The sequence below is a fragment of the Oratosquilla oratoria genome, chromosome 41, assembly GCF_046742065.1.
Source record: "Oratosquilla oratoria isolate Oo_2021 chromosome 41, ASM4674206v1, whole genome shotgun sequence".
In the NCBI taxonomy this organism is placed as follows: Eukaryota; Metazoa; Arthropoda; class Malacostraca; order Stomatopoda; family Squillidae; genus Oratosquilla; species Oratosquilla oratoria.
The window spans coordinates 14,658,768-14,683,410 of NC_134817.1; the positions used below are offsets into that span (position 1 = coordinate 14,658,768).

General features: G+C 40.2%; 1 protein-coding gene across 3 annotated transcripts in view; it reads left to right on the top strand.

Annotated features, from left to right (window-relative positions):
* LOC143020998 (UV excision repair protein RAD23 homolog A-like) overlaps nt 1-24,643 on the top strand; it is a 126,229-nt gene that overhangs the window by 40,316 nt on the left and 61,270 nt on the right. For all 3 annotated transcript variants that reach the window (XR_012965964.1, XM_076178090.1, XM_076178091.1), the window contains exons 5-6: nt 14,436-14,529; nt 23,190-23,358. Coding sequence is in view for 2 of the 3 variants with exons in the window: in XM_076178090.1 (XP_076034205.1) it covers nt 14,436-14,529; nt 23,190-23,358 (263 nt within the window). In the remaining variant the exon portion in view is untranslated. The remainder of the gene's footprint in view (nt 1-14,435; nt 14,530-23,189; nt 23,359-24,643) is intronic.

Below are 24,643 nucleotides of genomic sequence, written 5' to 3' on the forward strand. Positions count from 1 at the left end.
CATTACAAAAGAGAGGAATGTCTGTGGAGAAAGGACGGGAGAGGACAGAAGATAGGGGTGAATGGAGAGGGGTTGTTGTTGTTGTTGTTGTTGTTGTCGTTCCCTAGACTGTCTGTCCGAGCAGTCCTGTCTCCCCAAGGAATGCTACTGCCGAAACTGGGTTTTCCCACAAATCCTTTATAGAGTGTATGTTGTGTTGTTTGCGTGCATGATTGTGTATAATGCAGTCTTCCATTATGTGTTGTATGGTATGGGGTGAAGTGTTACATCCTGGGCAGCTGTTCACAATGCGGTCATCCAGCCTCTTCTGGTAGCTTGAAGTGCTGGGTGGTGGCCACACCGCAGTCTGGCCAAGTGGACTCTGTCCTTTCGTGGGAGAGAGGATTCAGAAGGGTGGATATCAGGGGGTCTGGCATGCAGCAGTGTGTTGTCTTTCAGTGTGTTAATGGAGCGGTGTGTGATATGATTATGAATATGTTTCCGGAGGCTGGTATTTGGTGGTTGTGGAGGAAGAGAAGAGAGTTTTTGTGCGTAATAAAGGTCTTTGGGTGTTGTTTTAATGTTTCTTGGTGTGTGTGGGTGTTCTGCTATGTAGTGTAGCGGGTGTGATGTGTTTGTGGTGGCTGCAGCAAGTGTTTGTGTGCCTCTCATGTCGAGGTGATCCTTGACTTTGAGGACTTTTGTTTCATGGTGTAAATGGTCTGTTGGTGTTGTATTTGTGCAGCCTGTAATTGTTTTCAGGGCTTTGTTTTGTATGATTTGAAGGGTGTTGTGGTGTGTCTCACTGAGATTTGGAGCCCATGCAGGACTCGCATAATTCAACACTGAGCGTATGCATTGTTTGTATATTGTTATATTAGTTTCTTTGTTTTGTCCAAATGTTGTTCCAGTGATTGACTTAAGTGCGTTAAGTCTAGGTGTGCATTTGTTTTTTATGTTTGTGATGTGTTGTTTGAAAGACATGGATGTATCGTATGTTACACCAAGAATTTTCGGTGTGTTTGTGTGTGGTATTAGAGTGTCCAGTTGGTGAGAAGTGTTGCTGTAGATTTGGTTGGAGTTATTTTGAGTCTGTTTGTGATGAACCATGTGTTGAGTGTATCAAGGTATGGCTGGATTATTTCTGCAGCTTTGTCTGTGTTACGATGTGTGCATGTGATTGTTATGTCGTCTGCGTAGGAAGAGATTTGTATTTCTGAGGTGTCTGGTGTGGGTAAGTCATGCATGTATAGATTAAATGGTGTGGGGGATAGAACTGAGCCCTGTGGTACTCCATTCTTAATGTTTCTGATGTGCAATGATTGGCCATTATATGACACGTAAGCATTCCTACCTGCCAGATAATTGGCCAGCCATCTTTTGGTGTTATTGTGCATGTCTGTGTTATATATTTTATTTGTTAGGTTGTGGCGGTGGATAGCATCAAAAGCTTTACTAATGTCTAATGTTATGAGAAGTGTTCTGTGGTGGGGCCTATCTGAATTGATGCCATCTAAAATTCTTTGTGAGGTTTATCAGAAGAGTGTTTGTGGAGTGTAGTGGCCTAAAACCGTGTTGTGAGTCAGCAAGGGGAATATGTGGTGTGACAAGTTTAAGTATTAGGCATTCAATGAATTTAGAGGGGGTGCAGAGAAGTGTGATTGGGCGGTGCGATGTTGGGATTGTTGGGTCTTTGTTCGGTTTTGGAATGATGATTATTTTACCATGCTTCCAGGTGTCAGGTATAGTGTTGTGTGAATAGCTGTAGTTTGCAATGTTTGTGAGTGCGTGTATACCTTGTGGTCCAATGTGTTTTAGGTGGATGTTGCTTATGTTATCAGGGCCACAGGCAGATGAGTGCTTGAGATTATGTATTATGAGTTTTGTCTGACTGTCTATGAAGGGTGTATAGTCTGAGTCTGTGGGGAAGTCTTTCTTACGTCGAATGGTGCGTCGGTCGTCAGGGTGAGAAGTGAGATGGCTTGTCTGTGTGCAAAATGACGTACGAGCGCGTTTGCTTGTTGTCTGTTTGAGGGAGAGGAGAGGGGTTGTGTATAGATGATGCTGTGATGCATGAGGGGGAGTGGGTGGGGGATGGGGGGGTGAAGAAGTATGTATGAGAAAAAAATTTGATGCAGCCCGAAGGGATTTCTCCCCGTCTTCTCCTTTTCTGCATGTGGGGACGGAGAGGGGGGGGTCGCCGAATTTATGAAGCGGCCTTGCTGTGGATGTGCTGTGTCTTGCCACACTGCTTCTGACCCAGGGCAGTGGACAGGATGCAGGGATGACCCGTCATCCAGGAGGTGCCAAGATAAGAGGGAGGGAGGAGGGTGGAGGGGAGTGGAATATATAGGAAATGGAATGGGTGGAAATGGTTTCTATGCCTTTTTCTTTTTGGCTACCCCCCCCCCATGTAGGGGGAAAAAGCCCTTGGTATATGTATGTAGTACTGGGTGTCCATAATGTCGCTGTGTATTCCAGTTTTGGTCTAGGTCTAATCAATGTAACTAATATTTTTTTTAATAATTTCTTCATCCAAGTAATCAAATGCCACTTTCATTGACCTTAATAGGTTGAAGGTTTCTCTGACTATTTTGTTTATATGTTTATCCGGTGTCATGTCTGCTGATTATTACTCCTAGGTCCCTTTCCATGTGTGTGTGTGTGTTTGTATTTACCTAATTGTATTACACGGTTAAATGAAGCGGCCTTGCTGTGGATGTGCTGTGTCTTGCGACACTGCTTCTGACCCAGGGCGGTGGGCAAGGTGCAGGGATGACCCGTCATCCAGGAGGTGCTCAGATGAGAGGGAGGGTGGGAGGGGTGTGGAATGTATTTAGGGATGAAATGGGTGGGAGTGTTTTTATGCCTTTCCCTTTTTGGCTACCTCCCTTGTAAGGGGGAAAAGCCTTGGTACATGTATGTATGTATTACACGGGAAGGGAGCTATGCTCATGGTGACCCATCTTTGTATCTTTCAGCATTAAGTTTTTTCTTAAAATCTTGAATAGGATTTGCACACACTATTTCTTTAAGTTATTCCAGATATCCAGCAATCTGTGTGGGAAGCTATTCTTTTTCCGATCTCATCTATGGTTATCCTTTTTGAGTTTCTTTTCATGACCTCTTGTTTTTCCATTGTCATTTTTTTGTAAATCATTCCTATCAAGGATTTCCATTCCTTTCATGATTCTAAATATAGTCAGTAGATCACCTCTTTCTCTTCTCTGTTCCAGTGTTGGTAGTTCCAATTTCGATAATCTTTCTTTGTATGTTAATTTGGAAAGAGCTGGTGCCAACTTTGTCGTTGCTCTCTGTATTCTTTCTAGTTTCCTTATAATCTTTTTAGTACTGGGTGTCCATAGTGTCACTGTGTATTCCAGTTTTGGTCTAATCAATGTAACCAATATTTTTTTAAATAATTTCTTCATCCAAGTAATCAAATGCCACTTTCATTGATCTTAATAGGTTGAAGGTTTCTCTGACTATTTTGTTTATATGTTTATCTGGTGTCTTGTCTTTGCTGATTATTACTCCAAGGTCCCTTTCCAAGTGAGTATTTACCTAATTGTATTATACGGGAAGGTGAGCTATGCTCGTGGTGTCCCATCTTCATATCTCGTTTTGTCTAGACTGCTTTTAAATTCGTGTATTGTTTTTGCACACACCACTTTCTCATATAACTTGTTCCAAACATCTATCACCCTATGGGGAAAGCTGTTCTTTTTCGGGTCTCTTCTATAACTGTCCTTCTTGATTTTCATTCTGTGTCCTCTTGTATCTCTGCTATCCCATTTTATTAGATCCTCTCTATCAATAGTTTCTATGCCTTTCATGATTCTATAAATAGTTATCAAGTCTCCTCTCTCTCTTCTTTGCTCTAATGTCTGTAGTTCAAGTTTTGCTAGTCTCTCTTCATATGATAGTTCTTAGAGTGTTGGTGCCAGTTTCGTAATTGCTCTTTGTATTCTTTCAAGATTTGTTATACATTTTTTTGTATTTGGTGACCACGTCATCGCTATATACTCCAATCTTGGTCTTATCAAAGTGACTAGTATTTTCTTCATCATTTCTTCATCCAGGTATGTAAATGTCACTTTGATTGTTCTTATTAAATTACAAGTTTCTCCAAAAATCTTGTTTATATGTTTCTCAGGGGACATATTATTCATAATAATGACTCCCAGGTCCTTCTCATTTTCTACTTTTTTTATTTCTTCCTCTCCCAATTTATATGATCCCACTATTCTTTTTTTGCTTCTTCCAAATTCCATTATACAGGTAGTTCTCGATATATGCGACTTCGATATATGCGAATTCGCGTATATGCGATTCAAGAATTTGCACCACTTTTCGATATGTGCGGGGATATATTTGAAGATATGCGATTTGACCTAAAAAAAAAAAAAAATAGTCACGGCCGATTATTTTGTTCAAAATACCTATTATATATTTGAAGTTGGTGCGCATAAAGCCGTGTGGTAACACTGGCTGCATCAGCTAGGTAGAGCTGGCATCACTGCGGCGTTATCACAACAACACCGGCAGCTGTACAGACGGCATCGTCTTAGGCATCCTTCCTGTTTCATAGGCCAAACCATTGTCTTTCTGCAGGTAATTAAGCTTTTTTGATACACAAATTAATTATTTTTCACAAACAAATTAATTTTTGATACTTATTACTGCCCCAATTAATTTCGTCAATTTTCACTCTCTGCAAGAATTATCGTTTATTCTCCGCACTGGATAAACTCTAAGCAGTAAGCCTGCCTGTGTATCTCCAGAGCACATCAACAGTCAGTTTAAGCATAGCAAGCAGTCTGAAATGTGAATTGTAAACAGACTGATTTTTCAAACAGCTGAAGAAAATACGCTTGGCGAAATAAGTGATGTTTACGGTAGCGTCTTTTCCCGAGGTTAATACTTACATGTCAGAGAGTGTTAATGTTGCAGAATATCATGCTCGCTTTGCTCACTCACTCTGTTCTATAAAAAAAAAAAAACAATCCGAGTTGAGAACGTATCCCCCTTTTTCCCATAGGTTCAATAGTTCGATATATGCGAATTCGTTATATGCGGGGGGTCCGCGGAACGGAACCCCCGCATATAACGAGAATTACCTGTACTACACTTCTTAATATTGAATTCCATTCCCATACTTTGTTGAGATTATTCTGTAGCGACTTCAGAGTTCACTTTTTTCAACAATTTTGCATCATCCACAAAGGTGATGAGATGTACAAGGGGTGAAAGTGGCAGTAGACTGGAAGTGAGCATTAAGGGAGAGCGACTGGAGGAAGTGGATAGTTTTAGATACTTGGGTGCAAATGTGGCAGGAAAAGGTGGAGTGAAGGTGTAGGTAGAATGTAGATTGAGAGAAGCGAGGAAATGCCTTGGTGGATTAAAGATTGTAATGAGGAATAGACATTTGGGAATGGATGCTAAGAGGAGACTGTATGAAGGAGTGATTGTGCCAACAGCACTGTATGGAGCAGAAACATGGAACATAAGAGAAGAAGAGAGAAGGAGTTTGAATGTGTTTGAGATGAGGTGTCTGAGAAGTATGATGGGGGTTACTAGGCTAGATAGAGTGAGAAATGAGGTGAGGAGGAGAACGGGTGGAAAAGGAGCTGGGAGATAGGGTTGATGAAAGAATATTAGGATGGTTTGGACACATGGAAAGAATGAGTGAAGAAAGACTAGTAAAAGAGGTATGGAAGGCAGATGTGGAGGGAGTGAACATGAGGGGACATCCTAGGATGAGATGGATGGATGGGGTGAAGGGGGCTTTGAGGAAGAGGAGAATATCTGTTGAGGAAGGACGGGAGAGGACAGAAGACTGGGGTGAATGGAGAATGGTTGTATATGGATGATGATGTGATTGCATGAGGTGGAATGGGCAGGGGGTGGGGTAGTATGTGTGAGCAAAAGTTGACGCAGCCCAAAGGGATTTCTTCCCGTCCTCTCCTTATGTAATGGGGGGTCGCCGATTTAATGAAGCGGCCTTGCTGTGGATGTGCTGTGTCTTGCGACACTGCTTCTGACCCAGGGCAGTGGACAAAGTGCAGGGATGACCCGTCATCCAGGAGGGTGGAGGGGTGTGGAGTGTATTCAGGGATGGAATGGATGGAAATTATTTTATGCCTTTCCCTTTTTGGCTACCTCCCTTGTAAGGGGGAAAAAGCCTTGGTATATGTATGTACCTTCATCCACATTATCCTTGAGGAAACCTCCTTCCACTCTACTACACCTTTACCTCCCTTGCCCTCTCTTCACTCCTGATAACCACCCACTTGCATTCCCAAACTTACTCTCACCCTTCCCTTTCAACTTAGTTTCACTCAAAGCCAACACATCCATCTTTCTTCTCACAAACATACTACCTATATCCTCCCTTTTACTCTAATCTGTACTACATCCATGCACATTAAAAGACCCAAACCTTAGGGTGCTGGTCCGAAAACTCCCAGACCCCCTTATGCCTTTGCTCTTTCTTTTAGGAATGTCCCCTGTGGGGCTACAAGGAGAAGGATGCCTAGTCCCAATCCCTGTCCCTTTCTTCTCACCTCTTACGATCCAAGTGGAAATACTTGGTGGCAGTATTCTTTATCCCCACCACAGAAAATGAATACTCAGAGAAATGGTACAGGACAACAGCAAGGGGTTGGGGGACAGCATAACGGAGGGACAGTCGTAGTATAAAAGTGTCATAATTTCTCTATGAACAGAGTTTTCCTCTATCATAGACAAAATGATGTGCGTCTCTTGTCCGTAGGGGTGCCCTATATAGACCCTAAAGTATCAACTGCATGCTACTTTGTCACAATAACAAGCAGGCAATACCCCAGACAGGGTACAAACATAGATGGAATGATCTCAGGACTGAATGAACTAAATGATTACCTGGCATCAGAAAAACTGGATATAATGGGAATAGTAGAAACTAAACTAAAAGGTAATCTACCACCTAACACTGTGGGACAAGGTCTATACAATTGCTGAATGAAGAATAGAAAGGAAAAACAAGGGAGTACTATTTCTGACCAAGAAAGACTTAAATGTGACAAGGTTAACAGAAGGAAAAAACAATGTAGAGTCAGTTATGATAAAAGTAGAAAACACCATATAAGTAGAAAATTTGTAGTAGTGTATGTGGCCCCTAAAACACAGTCCTGGACAGAACACGATCATTCCAAATTGTTAGAAGACACTAAGCATGAACTGACTGATATACTGAAAGATGAAATACAGTAATTATGGGTGATTTTAACTCAAAAGAAATATGTTGGGAAGAAATGACAGTGAGGGGTGGAGAGGACATATGGGGCAGCATGCTACTCGATATGACCATTGAATACACAATGACTCAGTGGATAAAGGAAAATACCAGATATAGAAACAATGAGGAACCTTCGAGACTGGATTTAATACTTACGTCTGAACCTCAAATTGTAGACAGAATAGATTACAAAGCACCAATAGGAAGGAGTGACCATGTACTAATAGAATTCGAACTAAAAGAGCAAAAAGACCTAAGAAGAATTGAGAAACAGAATAGGAAGGCCAATGTACAACAAAACAAATTTTGAGAAACTTAAAAAAATCCTTTCAAAAAAATTCCTAAATGAAAAAACAAGGAAGAGAAACTGAATATACTAAAAGAAATTTATGAGGTGATCAAATATGTACCACAACAAAAGCAAGAAAGAGCATACATAAAGAAGTGGTACAACAAAAAATGTAGTGAAGCTAAGGATAAAAGAGACAAAGCCTGGAAAAAATGGGGGGGGGGGGAAAGGAGCAAATGCCAAACATACATCAAACTAAGAAACAATTGTGTAAAAATATGCAGAGAAGAAAAGAGAAATTATGAAAAGGAAATAATAGAAAAATGCAAGGAACAAACGAAACTATTTTACAGATATGTGAATGGTAAACTAAAAAACAAACAACTAGAAAAGGTGCGCCAAGGAAGTCATGAATACACAGAACAAGAAATGGCAGAATTTAAGAACAACCACTTCAAATCGGTATTCACAATTGAGAACACACCTAACTGAGGGAATAGTGAGATAGAAATCTTCCCCCAATGAAGGAAATAACTGTAACACAGAAGGAAATCGGTAACCAAATAAAAAATCTTGATGTCAGAAAATCGCATGGTCTGGATGGAATTGCAAATTGGATACTGAAAGAATGTGTAGAAGAATTAACAGATAAAATACACACTATAATCAAATGCTCGCTCAAAGAAGGAAAGGCACCACAAGACTGGAAAAATGCAAACATTGTACCATTTAAAGGAGGAAACAAGGAAAATCCAACTAACTACAGACTGGTCTCCCTAACAAGCACATTAGCTAAAATATGTGAAAAAGTGATCAAAAGTAGATGGGTTAAACACCTGGAAGAAAAATCTATACTAAACCCAAACCAATTTGGATTTAGACAAGGAAGATCATGTACAACAAACCTGATCTCCTTCTACTCGAGATTAATAGATATAATACAAGAGTGGGATGGATGGGCAGACTGCCTATCTAGACCTACAAAAGGCATTTGACAAAGTACCACACAAGAAATTAATAAGAAAATTAAAATCAATAGGTGGCATCGCAGGTAAATTATTAGAATTGATGGAAGACTTCCTGACTGAAAGAAAAATGAGGGTAGTGATTAGAGACAAATACTCAAAATGGGAAGAAATGATAAGTGATGTTCCACAAGGGTAAGTGCTGGCTCCAATCATGTTTGCCATACATAAATGACATGGATGAAGGTGTTGAATGCTATATGAATTTCTTCGCAGATGATGCAAAAATATTGAAGAAAGTAAGAACAGAAGAGGACTGTGATTCATTATAATCAGACCTGGACAAAATCTGGAAATGGACTCAAAAGTGGGAAGTGAACTTCAATATCAAGACGTGTACCATACTGGAGTTTGGAAAAAGTAAAAACAGAATTTCAAAAAATGATAAAATTGGTAAAGAAGAAATAAAAAAAATGTACTCTGAAGGGACTTTGGAGAAATAATCAGCAAAGACATGACACCAGATAAACATATAAACAAAATAGTCAGAAACCTTCAACCTATTAAGGTCAATGAAAGTGGCATTTGATTACATGGATGAAGAAATGATTAAAAAAAATATTAGTTACGTTGGTTAGACCAAAACTGGAATACACAGTGACACTATGGACACCCAGTACTAAAAAGATTATAAGGAAACTAGAAAGAATACAGAGAGCAACGACAATGTTGGCACCAGCTCTTTCCAAATTAACATATGAAGAAAGATTATCGAAATTGGAACTACCAACACTGGAACAGAGAAGAGAAAGAGGTGATCTACTGACTATATTTAGAATCATGAAAGGAATGGAAATCCTTGATAGGAATTATTTAAGTTCCATTTTCAATTCATCTATTTCCCCATAATTTTTTTCATTGGCTTTTCTTAATATGGCTTTTTCTTTATCTATAATTTTACATTCACTTTTTAGTTCAATTATTTCATCTAACAATTAATTTTTTTTTTTTTTTTTTTTTTTTTTTTTTTTTTTTTTTTTTTTTTTTTTTTTTTTTTTTTTTTTTTTTTTTTTTTTTTTTTTTTTTTTTTAAACCTGGGTTCTCCATCCGTGTCTATCCCTCTATACATATTGCTATTGTCTCTATTGAACCCCAAGAAGACATTTTTATCAAACCATTGGTATGTCTTTGGGATCTCGTTCAGACACTTTTAATTACACCAAGTGTGGGCTCAATTGTACTTACGTCAAGATGCTTTGCAGTTTCCTTTTCTCTAAATTCCTTTTGTTTATTTCATCCATTGTTGGCACTGATCGTGCAAAAAAAAAAATTGAACAAAGATACAAAAACTACATTTTAGGTTACTTTACGATACTCCCTTCTTGTTTGTAAGCAACCAAGCAGCAGTTGGTTGGTTCCATAATAGTTCCAAAATAGTTCACTGGCAACTCACTAAATTGCAGTTCATAGCGTATTTTTGTGACATCCTTCTTCGATCACTGCTCGTGTATTTACCTAGTTGTATTTTGCGGGAAGGGGAGCTATGCTCGTGATGTCCCGCCTTTGTATCTCGCAGTGTCTAGTTTGCTTTTAAACTCATGAATGGTTTTTGTGCATACTATTTCATTGTCCAGTTTGTTCCAAGTGTCCACTATATGTGGAAAACTGTTTTTCTTCAATTCTCTTCTGTAGATATTTTTATTTTCTTATCATCTCTTGTGTTTCTTTTGTCCCAGTTTAGTGTGTGCATATGTGTATGTGTATATATATATATATATATATATAGGAAATGTATGTTATAACACATTTGTAAATGTTCGCTATAAACCCACTATCGGAGAAATAATAACGGAAGTACAGGGAAACTGTATATTTCGACTACTATCCTTAGTCCTTTTCAGCAGAATGCTTACAAGAAGTTAAGGTACAAGTATATATGAGGTAGTGAGGGGTACATAAAAGGGGATGGGGAAAGTGGGGGGACTCAGGTTACATGCCCTTGAAATGGTTGGGTCAAGGAAGGACAGTTGGTGGTATTTTGTCCGACCACTCTTGACATTGATTTGTTAACCCCTTCCATACGGTGCCGCACACGTAGGCGTCATGGGGAGCGAGTGTATTCGCGAGGCTGCCATATTGGCGTCTTGATTATATTTATTGTAGTCGCCCCTCCATAATGACATTCTTTCTAATTCTTTTGTAATCGCATTTTCTATGGTTATCAAAATTCACGGGTGAAGAGAGAACGATCGATATAAGCGGTGACTATATTTTATGATGCGAGTATTATTACGACACGTCGTACGGCTGGCATTGGCTGCTGCCACCGAGATCTAAGTCCATGATGCCTACGTGTGCGGCACCGTATGGAAGGGGTTAACCACTAACTTCGTAATACAATCTGGGTGGCCACTGACCTTTTGAGGTATTAAAGTTAGGATAATGTTTTATTAGAGATTCTACAAAACAGGGATGATGTGGACCAAAACTCCGGGGTATATAAATTGCCTTGTAAAGACTGTGATGATGTCTACTGGGGCCAAACTGGTAGGGATTTGTCCACGAGATTAAAGGAATATAAAAACTCCATAAAATATGGACAAGTTAACTCCGCTGGGTTCCTTCATGCCCGCCAAAAAGACCATAGATTAGAGTGGGATAATGCATCAAATATTTTTAAATCGCATTGTAGCTATTGAAGGAAAATTGTAGAATCTTCTCTAATAAAACATTATCCTAACTTTAATACCTCAAAAGGTCAGTGGCCGCCAGATTGTATTACGAAGTTAGCGGTAAACAAATTAATGTCGAGCAGTCGGACAAAATACCACCAACTGTCCTTCCTTGACCCAACCATTTCAAGGGCATGTAACCTGAGTCCCCCCACTTTCCCTATCCCCTTTTATGTACCCCTCACTACCTCATGTATACTTGTACCTTAACTTCTTGTAAGCATTCTGCTGAAGAGGACTACAGATAGTAGTCGAAATATACAGCTTCCCTGAACTTCCGTTATTATTTCTCTGATAGTGGGTTTATAGCGAACATATATATATATATATATATATATATATATGTATGTATATATATATGTATATGTGTATATATATATATGTGTGTATATATATATATATATATATATATATATATATATATACACATTTACACTCAATGGTTCCCAGCGATCAATTAATATCTTTTTTCAACCACAAATCACTTTTAATTCCATGCCATCGCAGTAGAGACTGAAGAATTGCTCGATGGAGGCATTCGTTGGAAATTGAAACGTGGACGAGCCGAGGATTTGAACCCAGCTAACCCATAACAAAGTTAGTGACTCAAACCAATGCGCTATCAAGAGAGATATAAGTTGAGTACGACTTTCTTATATTTGTATGCTCGAATTACATACACCTACACGAAATGTCGCGTTCAACCCACCTCCGCTATGATATCGCATTTAGCTAGTAAGTGCACGTGGGAAAGATTATACATTTACACTGAATGGTTCCCAGTAATCAATTAATATCTTTTTTCAACCACCAATCACTTTTAATTCCATGCCATCGCAGTCGAGACTGAAGAATAGCTCGATAGAGGCATTTGTTGGAAATTGAAACGTGGACAAGCCGAGGATTCGAACCCAGCTAACCCATAACAAAGTTATAGTGACTCAAACTAATACACTATCAAGAGAGATATAAGTTGAGTACAACTTTCTTATATTTGTATCATCGAATTACACACACCTACACGAAATGTCGCGTTCAACCCACCTCCGCTATGATATCGCATTTAGCTAGTATGTGCACGTGGGATAGATTATACATTTACACTGAATGGTTCCCAGCGATCAATTAATATCTTTTTTCAACCACAAATCACTTTTAATTCCATGCCATCGCAGTCGAGACTGAAGAATCGCTCGATGGAGACATTTGTTGGAAATTGAAACGTGAACGAGCCGAGGATTCGAACCCAGCTAACCTATAACAAAGTTACAGTGACTCAAACCAATGCGCTATCAAGAGAGATATAAGTTGAGTACGACTTTCTTACATTTGTATGCTCGAATTACATACACCTACATGAAATGTCGCGTTCAACCCACCTCCGCTATGATATCGCATTTAGCTAGTATGTGCATGTGGGATAGATTATACATTTACACTGAATGGTTCCCAGCGATCCATTAATATCTTTTTTCAACCACAAATCACTTTTAATTCCATGCCATCGCAGTCGAGACTGAAGAATCTCTCGATGGAGGCATTCGTTGGAAATTGAAACATGGATGAGCCGAGGATTCGAACCCAGCTAACCTGTAACTTTGTTACAGGTTAGCTGGGTTTGAATCCTCAGCTCGTCCACGTTTCAATTTCCAACGAATGCCTCCATCGAGCGATTCTTCAGTCTCGACTGCAATGGCATGGTATTAAAAGTGATTGGTGGTTGAAAAAAGATATTAATTGCTCGCTGGGAACCATTCAGTGTAAATGTATAATCTATCCCACGTGCACATACTCACTCGATGCAATATCATAGGGGAGGTGGGTTGAATGCGACATTTCGTGTAGGTGTATGTAATTCAAGCATACAAATATAAGAAAGTCGTACTCAACTTATATCTCTCTTGATAGCGCATTGGTTTGAGTCACTGTAACTTTGTTATGGGTTAGCTGGGTTCGAATCCTCGGCTCGTCCACGTTTGAATTTACAACGAATGCCTCCATCAAGCGATTCTTAAGTCTCGACTGCGATGGCATGGAATTAAAAGTGATTTGTGGTTGAAAAAAGATATTAATTGATCGCTGGGAACCATTCAGTGTAAATGTATAATCTCTCCCACGTGCACATACTAGCTAAATGCGATATCATAGTGGAGGTGGGTTGAACGAGACATTTTGTGTAGGTATGTGTAATTCGAGCATACAAATATGAGAAAGTTGTAATTAACTTATATATCTCTTGATAGCGCATTGGTTCGAGTCACTGTAACTTTGTTACGGGTTAGCTGAGTAAATCCTCAGCTCGTCCACGTTTCAATTTCCAACGAATGCCTCCATCGAGCGATTCTTCAGTCTTGACTGCGATGGCATGGAATTAAAAGTGATTGGTGGTTGAAAAAAGATATTAATCGATCGCTGGAAACCACTCAGTGTAAATGTATAATCTATCCCATGTGCACATACTAACTAAATGCGATATCATAGCGGAGGTGGGTTGAACGCGACATTTCGTGTAGGTGTATGTAATTCGAGCATACAAATATAAGAAAGTCATACTCAACTTGTATCTCTTGATAGTGCATTGGTTTGAGTCACTGTAATTTTGTTACGGGTTGGCTGGATTCGAATCCTCGGCTCGTCCACATTTCAATTTCCAACGCATGCCTCCATTTAGCGATTCTTCAGTCTCGACTGCGATGGCATGGAATTAACCTCTTCACTCCGGGGCACATCACGTGTCTGGAAGCATTAGCTGGCCGACGTGCGATGTTGCATCATAATAATCGCATAAAAAATAAAGTCGGTGCTCAATCGTTCGTTCTCTTTCACCCGTGAATTTTGATAACCATAGAAAATATGATGAAGCCAATTTAGAGAGAATGGAGGCTATGTAGGTACGACTACAATAAATATAATGAAGACACCGACGTCGGCATCATCGCGTACCCACTTGCTCCTCATGACGCCTACGTAGGCGTCACCGTATGGAAGTGGTTAAAAGTGATTTGTGGTTGAAAAAAGATATATATATTTGGGGGGGGGGAATATTGCATTCATACCTAAAGGCCTCTTCCATCTTATGAGGGAGGTGGCAACTTTGGCATACTATTGCTGACAAATACTCTTCCTCTCACACAATCACTCACCCAATCATTTTCCTTGACTTTAATATTGTTTTCATGTATTTTTTCTAGGTCTCTTAGCAGTGCAGAGAGTTTCTTGGTAATGGGTGAAGAGTTTAATCGTATGGTAGAGAATATTATGGAAATGGGTTATGAAAGATCAGAGGTGAGTTGTTATTCATTTGATTTTGTTTTGTGAAGGCATTTATATAGAACTAGTTTTATACTTATAACTGATGCAAACATTTTATATATATGTAAATATATGTGTGTGTGTGTATATATATATTGGATAGATCTAAATGAGTGCATAGAGGATTTGGGAAGAAATGTCGATGTGATAGTACTGGGAGACCTTAATGCTAGGGTGGGAAATGGTCCAATCGATGGAGTGGTTGGGAAATGTGGAGTTCCAGGAAAGAATCGTAGTGGAGAGTTGATGGTGGAAATGTGTCTAGAAAGAGAGTTGATGATAGTAAATACAGTGTTTCGGAAGAAAGTCAAGCACAAGTACACATGGGAGAGGGTGGTGGAGGGAAGGGTGGTAGATAGAGCGCTAATGGATTATGTAGTGGTAAATAGGATTATGATAGGAAGAGTTAAGGATGTACATGTGCTAAGTGGAGGGTGGGGGAATATCAGATCATTTTTTGGTGGAAGGTAAGTTGAAAGTGGAGGATAGATGGAGGAAGAGGAAAGGGACAAAAGGTAGGGAGGTTCTTAGAGTGAACTCTTTGAATGAGAAGGAAAAGGAGAAGGAGTACGGAAAGAAGCTGAAGGAGGTGTGGGAGGGAGTAAAGGGTAGAGTAGAGCTGGGTGTGGAGGAGGAATGGGGATGGTTCAAGGAGGGAGTCACAAAGTGTGCAAGGATGGTGTGTGGAACAAGAAGGACAGGGGGAAATAGAAGAAAGGGTGGTGAATGGTGGGATGAGGAAACAAAAAAGGTTGTAGAAGAGAAGAAGCGAGCCTTCACAGATTGGTTACAAAATAGGACGAGGGAGTCATATGAGAGGTACAAAGAAAAGAAAAGAGAAGTAAAGCAAAAGGTAAAGGTTGCAAAGAGGAGAGCAGATGTGAAATGGGGTAAGAGTTTGACAGAAAATTTTGAAAGTAATAAAAAGATGTTTTGGAAAGAAATTAAGAGAGGAAGAGGAGGCGAATCAAGTAGAGAAGAAAAGGTAAAAGGTGCAGATGGAGAGATGATAATGGAAGAGAAGGCAGTAAGGGGAAGATGGGCAGAATATTTTAGGGAGTTGCTTAATGTGAAGGAGGATAGGGAAGGAAAGATTGCTGCAGTGGGAAGTGCGAAGAAAATGAGAGTGATGAATGAGGAGAAATAAGGAAGGATGAAATGAAGGCAGTTGTTAAGATGATGAAAGCAGGTAAGGCACCTGGTCTGGATGGATGCCATGCGGAATGTCTGAAAAAGGGAGGTACAGTGATGGTGGACTGGTTGGTGAGGTTATTTAATGTTTGCTGGAGAGAGGGTAGAGTGCCGGAGGACTGGAGGAGTGCCTGTATAGTTCCTCTTTACAAGGGAAAAGGGGACAAGTGTGAATGTAGTAGTTTCAGAGGGATTAGCTTGTTGAGTGTAGTTGGGAAGGCTTATGGGATTATCTTGGTTGAGAGGATTAGAAGAGGAACAGAAGGAGTAATTGGTGAGGAACAGTGTGGATTTAGGACAGGTAGAGGTTGTGTAGATAAGATCTTTGTGGTAAGACAGATATGTGAGAAAGCTATAGGAAAGGGGAAGGATGTTTTTTGGGCTTTTATGGATCTGGAAAAGGCTTATGATAGGGTAGACAGAAAGGCACTGTGGGAGGTTATGAAGATATACGGGATAGGAGGAAAGCTTTCCTCCTATCCCGTATATCTTCATAACCTTCATAACCTCCCACAGTGCCTTTATGAGAGTAGTAGAGCTTGTGTCAGGATTGGAAATGGAGAGAGTGAGTGGTTCGAGGTAAAGGTGGGACTTCGTCAAGGATGCGTTATGTCACCCTGGCTGTTCAACTTGTACATGGATGGGGTAGTGCGAGAGGTAAATGCAAGGGTAGTGGGCAAGGGATTGGAGATGGTTAAAGAAAATGGAGAAAAGTGGGAGGTGAGCCAGCTGTTGTTTGCGGACGACACTGCGCTTGTGGCAGGATCGGAGGAGGGATTGAGGAAGTTGGTGGCAGAGTTTGGGAGAGTATGTGATAGAAGAAAGCTAAAGATAAATGTGGGTAAAAGTAAGTTGATGAGATGTACAAGGGGTGAAAGTGGCAGTAGACTGGAAGTGAGCATTAAGGGAGAGCAACTGGAGGAAGTGGATAGTTTTAGATACTTGGGTGCAAATGTGGCAGGGAAAGGTGGAGTGAAAGTGGAGGTAGAATGTAGATTGAGAGAAGCGAGTAAATGCCTTGGTGGATTAAAGAGTGTAATGAGGAATAGACATTTGGGAATGGATGCTAAGAGGAGACTGTATGAAGGAGTGATTGTGCCAACAGCACTGTATGGGGCAGAAACATGGAACATATGGGAGGAAGAGAGAAGGAGTTTGAATGTGTTTGAGATGAGGTGTCTGAGAAGTATGATGGGGGTTACTAGGCTAGATAGAATGAGAAATGAGGAGGTGAGGAGGAGAACGGGGGTGGAAAGGGAGCTGGGAGATAGGGTTGATGAAAGAATATTAGGATGGTTTGGACACATGGAAAGAATGAGTGAAGAAAGACTAGTAAAAGAGGTGTGGAAGGCATATGTGGAGGGAGTGAACATGAGGGGGTGTCCTAGCATGAGGTTGATGGATGGGGTGAAGGGGGCTTTGGGGAAGAGGGGAACGTCTGTTGAGGAAGGACGGGAGAGGACAGAAGACAGGGGCGAATGGAGAGTGGTTGTATATGGATGATGATGTGATAGCATGAGGTGGAATGGGAGGGTGGATGGGGGGGGAGGTAGTATGTGTGAGCAAAATTTGACGCAGCCCGAAGGGATTTCTCCCCATCCTCTCATTTTATGCAATGGGGGGACGGAGAGTGGGGGTCGCTGATTTAATGAAGTGGCCTTGCTGTGGATGTGCTGTGTCTTGCGACACTGCTTCTGACCCAGGGCAGTGGACAAGGTGCAGGGATGACCCGTCATTCAGGAGGTGCTAAGATAAGAGGGAGGGTGGAGGGGTGTGGAGTGTATTCAGGGATGGAATGGGTGGGAATGATTTTATGCCTTTTTCTTTTTGGCTACCCCCCTTGTAAGGGGGAAAAAGCCTTGGTATATGTATGTATGTATATATATATGAGTGCATAGAGGATTTAGGGAGAAATGTCAATGTAATAGTACTGGGAGACCTTAATGCTAGGGTAGAAAATGGTCCAATTGATGGAGTCACAAAGGGAGTCACAAACTGTGCAAGGATGGTGTGTGGAACAAGAAGGACAGGAGGAAATAGAAGGAAGGGTAGTGAATGGTGGGATGAGGAAACAAAGAAGGTTGTAGAAGAGAAAAAGCAAGCTTTCACAGATTGGTTACTAAATAGGACGAGAGAGTCATATGAGACGTACAAAGAAAAGAAAAGAGAAGTAAAGCAAAAGGTAAAGGAGGCAAAGAGGAGAGCAGATGTGAAGTGGGGTAAGAGTATGACAGAAAATTTTGAAAGTAATAGAATGATGTTTTGGAAAGAAATTAAGAGAGGAAGAGGAGGCAAATCAAGTAGAGAAGAAAAGGTAAAAGGTGCAGGTGGAGAGATGATAATGGAAGAGAAGGCAGTAAGGGGAAGATGGGCAGAATATTTTAGGGAGTTGCTAAATGTGAAGGAGGATAGGTAAGGAAAGATAGCTGCAGTGGGAAATGCGAAGAAAATGAGAGTGGAAAATGGAGAAGAAATAAGGAAGGATGAAGTGAAGGCAGTTGTTAAGATGATGAAAGCAGGTAAGGCACCTGGTCTGGATGGATGCCATGCAGAATGTCTGAAAAAAGGAGGTACAGTGATGGTGGACAGGCTGGTGAGGTTATTTAATGTTTGCTGGAGAGAGGGTAGAGTGCCAGAGGACTGGAGGAGTGCCTGTATATTTCCTCTTTACAAGGGAAAAGGGTACAAGTGTGAATGTAGTAGTTTCAGAGGGATTAGCTTGTTAAGTGTAGTTGGGAAGGCTTATGGGAGGATCTTGATTGAGAGGATTAGGAGAGGAACAGTGGGAGTAATTGGTGAGGAACAGAGTGGATTTAGGACAGGTAGAGGTTGTGTAGATCAGATCTTTGTGGTAAGACAAATATGTGAGAAAGCTATAGGAAAGGGGAAGGATGTTTTTTGGGCTTTTATGGATCTGGAAAAGGCTTACGATAGGATAGACAGAAAGGCACTATGGGAGGTTTTGCAGATATATGGGATAGGAGGAAAGCTTCTCGGAGCCGTCAAGAGTTTTTATGAGAGTAGTAGAGCTTGTGTAAGGATTAGAAATGGAGAGAGTGAGTGGTTCGAGGTAAAGGTGGGACTTCGTCAAGGATGAGTTATGTCGCCCTGGCTGTTCAACTTGTACATGGATGGGGTAGTGCAAGAGGTAAATGTAAGGGTAGTGGGTCAGGGATTGGAGATGGTTAAAGAAAATGGAGAAAAGTGGGAGGTGAGCCAGCTGTTGTTTGCTGACGACACTGCGCTTGTGGCAGGATCAGAGGAGGTATTGAGGAAGTTGATGACAGAGTTTAGGAGAGTATGTGATAGAAGAAAGCTAAAGATAAATGTGGGTAAAAGTAAGGTGATGAGATGTACAAGGGGTGAAAGTGGCAGTAGACTGGAAGTGAGCATTAAGGGAGAGCGACTGGAGGAAGTGGATAGTTTTAGATACTTGGGTGGAAATGTGGCAGGAAAAGGTGGAGTGACGGTGGAGGTATAATGTAGATTGAGAGAAGCGAGTAAATGCCTAGGTGAATTGAAGAGTGTAATGAGGAATAGTCATTTGGGAATGGATGCTAAGAGGAGACTGTATGAAGGAGTGATTGTGCCAACAGCACTATGGGGCAGAACCATGGAACATAAGAGAGGAAGAGAGAATTAGTTTGTGTTTGAGATGAGATGTCTGAGAAGTATGATGGGGGTTACTAGGCTAGATAGAGTGAGAAACGAGGAGGTGAGGAGGAGAACAGGGGTAGAAAGGGAGTTGGGAGATAGGGTTGATGAAAGAGTATTAGGATGGTTTGGACACATGGAAAGAATGAGTTAAGAAAGACTAGTAAAAGAGGTATGGAAGGCAGATGTGGAGGGAGTGAACATGAGGGGACGTCCTAGGATGAGGTGGATGGATGGGGTTGAAGGGGGCTTTGGGGAAGAGGGGAATGTCTGTTGAGGAAGGACGGGAGAGGACAGAAGACGGGTGAATGGAGAATGGTTGTATATGGATGATGATGTGATGCATGAGGTGGAATGGGTGGGGGAATGGGGGTGAGGTAGTATGTGTGAGCAAAATTTGACGCAGCCCGAAGGGATTTCTCCCCGTCTTCTCCTTTTATGCAAGGGGGGACGGAGAGGGGGGGGGGGTTGCCGATTTAATGAAGCGGCCTTGCTGTGGATGTGCTGTGTCTTGCGACACTGCTTCTGACCCAGGGCAGTGGACAAGGTGCAGGGATGACCCGTCATCCAGGAGGTGCTAAGATAAGAGGGAGGGTGGAGGGGTGTGGAGTGTATTCAGGGATGGAATGGGTGGGAATGATTTTATGCCTTTTCCTTTTTGGCTACCTCCCTTGTAAGGGGGAAAAAGCCTTGGTATATGTATATATACACACATATATATATATATATATATATATATATATATATATATATATATGTGCAATAAAAACACTAGGAACATGTTAACAAATGCGTAAGTAACCACTAGGAAAAGTAAACTGAAGATGTAATTATATGAAAGCGCTCTGGTTCGTTAGTTTACTTTTCCTAGCGGTTACTTACGCATTTATATATGTATATATATATGTATATATATATATATATATATATATATAAAGAAATTAAACTGTAGACTTGTCCCTCCTCCATCACTATCACTCATCTCTTCTTCTCACTCTCCATTTGCAGTATCTCCCTCTCTCCTCACTCTGTCTCCCTTTCTCTCAACTCCCAATCTCTGTCTCTCCTTTCCTCACCACTCTCAATCTCTCTCTGCTCTCTTTACTATGTCTCTCCTTCATTCCCCACTCTGTCTCTCCCTCACTCTCCACATTCTATCTCTTCCTCTCTCCACTCTATCTCTCCCTCTGCCCAATCTATCTCTCCCTCTCCTAACTCTCTATCTCTCCCTCTTTCACCACTAACTCAAAGTTATTAAAACACCAGGGCCTGACGGTTGGCATCCAAGAATCTTAAAGGAAATGAAAAATGAGATTGTTGTTCCATTAGAAATTATTTTCAAGAAATCCATCATATCCGGAGATGTCCCCAGAGAATGGAAGCTAGCTAACGTTACTCCCATATTCAAAAAAGGTGACAAAAAGAAACCAAATAACTATAGGCCTATAAGTTTGACTTCAATCGTAGGAAAAATAATGGAAACTATCATCAGAGATGCTATCGAACATGATTTAGAAAGTAACCGTTTGATAAATGATAGTCAGCATGGTTTCAGACGGAAACGTTCTTGCGTGACTAACTTACTCGAATTCTACAACACAGTTATCTCGAATTATGACAAAAGAAACAATATAGATTTAGTATATCTAGACTTTGCAAAAGCTTTTGATACCGTCCCACACGAAAGACTACTTACTAAATTAGCTTTGCATGGAATAAGTGGTAGCCTATTAGGTTGGATTAGTAATTGGTTGAAGGGTCGAAAACAGAGTTGTTTTAAATGGAAAAACTTCTGGATGGAAAAGTGTTGCAAGTGGAGTACCTCAGGGTTCCGTTCTTGGGCCACTTCTATTCATAGTATATATAAATGATATAGACCATGGACTAAAATCTACTGTTTCCAAATTTGCTGATGATATAAAACTGTGCGGAGTGGCAAATGATCACTCAAACCAATTAGATATTCAAGAAGATTTAGATCAATTACAGCAATGGTCTGAAAAGTGGCTAATGAAATTTAACACAAGTAAATGCAAGGTAATGCACATAGGTAAAAATAACAGTAAGTACGATTACAAGTTATTTGGAAATTCATTAACAAAAGTAGATAGTGAAAAAGATCTCGGCGTAATTATCAGTAACGACCTCAAATCATCCAAGCAGTGTATTTCAGCCTCTGAGAAAGCAAATAAGATTCTAGGACTGATTGCGCGATCTTTTGATTTCAAAAGTCCATCACTCATTAACAAGCTATATAAATCGTTAGTTCGTCCACATTTGGAATATGCTGTTTCCGTATGGTCACCGAATCTCATTAAAGACATTGACAGACTGGAAAAAGTGCAACGGCAAGCCACAAAACTGATTCCAAATATCAAAAATAAATCATACGAAAATCGACTAAAACATATGAATCTGTTTTCCCTAAAAAAGCGTTGACTCAGAGGTGACTTGATACAGGTCTTTAAAATTCTAAAGAGAATTGACAACATCAAAAGTGACAAAATTTTTCATTGAATGAGAATCAGACCAGAAACAATGGTCTCAAACTGTCCGGAAATAGATTCAATTTGGAAGTAGGTAGAAACAACTTTGCCAACCGTGTAGTTAATGAATGGAATAAACTTCCTGCACAGGTAGTGCAATGTAGTTCAGTTCGAAGCTTTAAGAATCATTTAGATAAATACATAAGCAAGATGCTGTAATGATTATGATTTATCTTATATTATTTGTTTTTGTTTTATCATCATCTGTCTGTCTGATTTTCATTTATTATTAGTTATATGTCAATTTATTATTATTTACTATTTACCTGTTTGTTTATTATTTAACTATACCTATGCATTTATTTATGTATTTTATTTGTTATTTACATTATCATAGTTTTTATTTATTATTTTATTATTATGATTTTTGTTCGCATCCGACCTAGATATGGATCAAAAGGTCTCCTGTCGGCATGCTCCGCCTTTGTAATCCTTTGTATCTATCTCTCTTCTCTCTGTATCTCTGCCTCTCTTCATTTTCTATCTCTCCCTCTCTTCACTCTGTATCTCTGCCTCTTCATTTTCTATCTCTCACTCTCTTCATTCTCTATCTCTCCTTCTCTTCATTCTCTATCTCTCCCTCTCTTCATTCTCTATCTCGCCCTCTTTCTCCACCCACTATCTCTCCCCCTTTCTTCACTCTCTATCTCTTCCTCTCTCCACTCTCTCCACTCTCTCCTCTCTCCCCCTCTCTCATTCTTTCCTTTCCTCTCCCGCCCCCCTCTCATTCTCTCTGTTCCTCTCTCCCCCTCTCTCATTCTCTCTGTTCCTCTCTCCCCCTCTCTCATTCTCTCTGTTCCTCTCTCCCCCTCTCTCATTCTCTGTTCCTCTCTCCCCCTCTCTCATTCTCTCTGTTCCTCTCTCCCCCTCACTCATTCTCTCTGTTCCTCTCTCCCCCTCTCTCATTCTCTCCTCTCCCCCCTCTCATTCTCTCCTCTCCTCTCATTCTCTCCTCTCCTCTCATTCTCTCCTCTCCTCTCCTCTTCTCTTCTCTTCTCTTCTCTCACTCTCTTCTCTCACTCTCTTCTCACTCTCTTCTCTCTCATTCTCTCCTTTCTCTTGTCTCTCTCTCTCTCTCTCTCTCTCTCTCTCTCTCTCTCTCTCCTCTCCAATAATGAAAGCAGGAGATGTATTTAATAATTATCAGCAACTGTATAGCTTCCACAATATCCCAAAAATATTCTGGCATTGTGAATGTTAGGGTTTCTTGTTGATGTTATATTGAGTTTACTGTTGATTTAGGTTGAAAGAGCTCTTCGTGCAAGCTACAACAACCCTTATGCAGCTGTACAGTACCTGATTGATGGGATCCCACCCAATCTTGAAGAGCCTGCAGGTGGTGGTCAGGTCTCAGCACCTGCTGTGGGTGGAGGAGAATCGGATCAATCTGCTGAAGGAGAAGGTGATGAAGGTAAGTGATACCAAACTTGTTTAAGGAATAACTTAAAGTTTATAAAAACATGTGTGACCTGACAGAGCCTGGATGTTTTTATCAGCAAAATAGAATAGTATTATACGAGTTAAAATGCAGTTTGGGAATTGCCTCCCAGTTATATATTGAGAACCTCTAACCCCTTGAAGTTTGAAGTGCTTTGAATACATACTTTCAAATTATGTATTGTTATTATTGCTGTGAAAATAAAACCCCAGGTTTTGAAGTGAATTGTGTGTGCTTTATCTTGTACATAATATTAAAGGTCAGATGTGATTTGTTAAAATAACTGTTGATGTATTCTTCACACACATATTTCTAAGTATCAGCTTGGTTTGGGGTAACCCATTGACCTTTGAAGAATGGAAGTTTACCATATTTGAATAAAAGTTTGAGTATTTGCCCATGAATTGAAAGTAGTCTTCAACCATTTGAGGAGTGAAGGTTTCATTTGGCTGAATAAAGTCATCAGGCATTAGCTAAAAAAAAAAAAAAAAAAAAATTAATGATGCTCACCAATTGGTTAATGACCACAAGCTTTGTTACATGTTTATGGACAGTACTACAATATATTAGAGATAATGTCTGATAGATCTTATCCAGTCCTAGAGCCGCCCTCCTGCTCAATTTGATATTAAGGTACAAAATATCATTAAGGTAATAAACCATAATGGGACAGGATTAGTCTGCTTGTATGGGGAAAGGTCCTTTTAGTATATGTTTATGTATGTGTATGTAGGTACTGGGGTATTGACAGCATGGTAAGGTTCAGACCAATGCATTCATCTGTACTAGAGTATGAAATCTATTCATAGATAAGTTATGATACTGTTGTACTACTTGTGGCCCACTTTTATAATGCTCCCTTGAAACTATGCTTTACTATTTCAATGACTCTTCCTCTTCCAGATCCCCCAGTTGTTTATATTTGTGTGTTCTCATGCATGTAGTAAAAGGTAACTAAATGGGGACCATGGATCCTCTACTATCTTTTCCACCTACAAAAAGTGTAGGCATAAGAGGGTCTGGGAGAAGGATTCCAACCTTAACCCTGGAAATTGGTTAATTGAATGTGCATAGTTATAGTATGGATGAGAGTAAAAGGAAAGAAATAGGCAATATGTGAAAAGGAAAATTTATCTACTAGCATTAAGTTAAATAAAGTTGAAAGAGAAGAGCAAGTTTGAGTTTGGGAGTAGGGTGGAAAGGATGCTGGGAGTGATGAGTTATTATTTGTTTTTGTTATCTTTTGTCTGTGATTTTC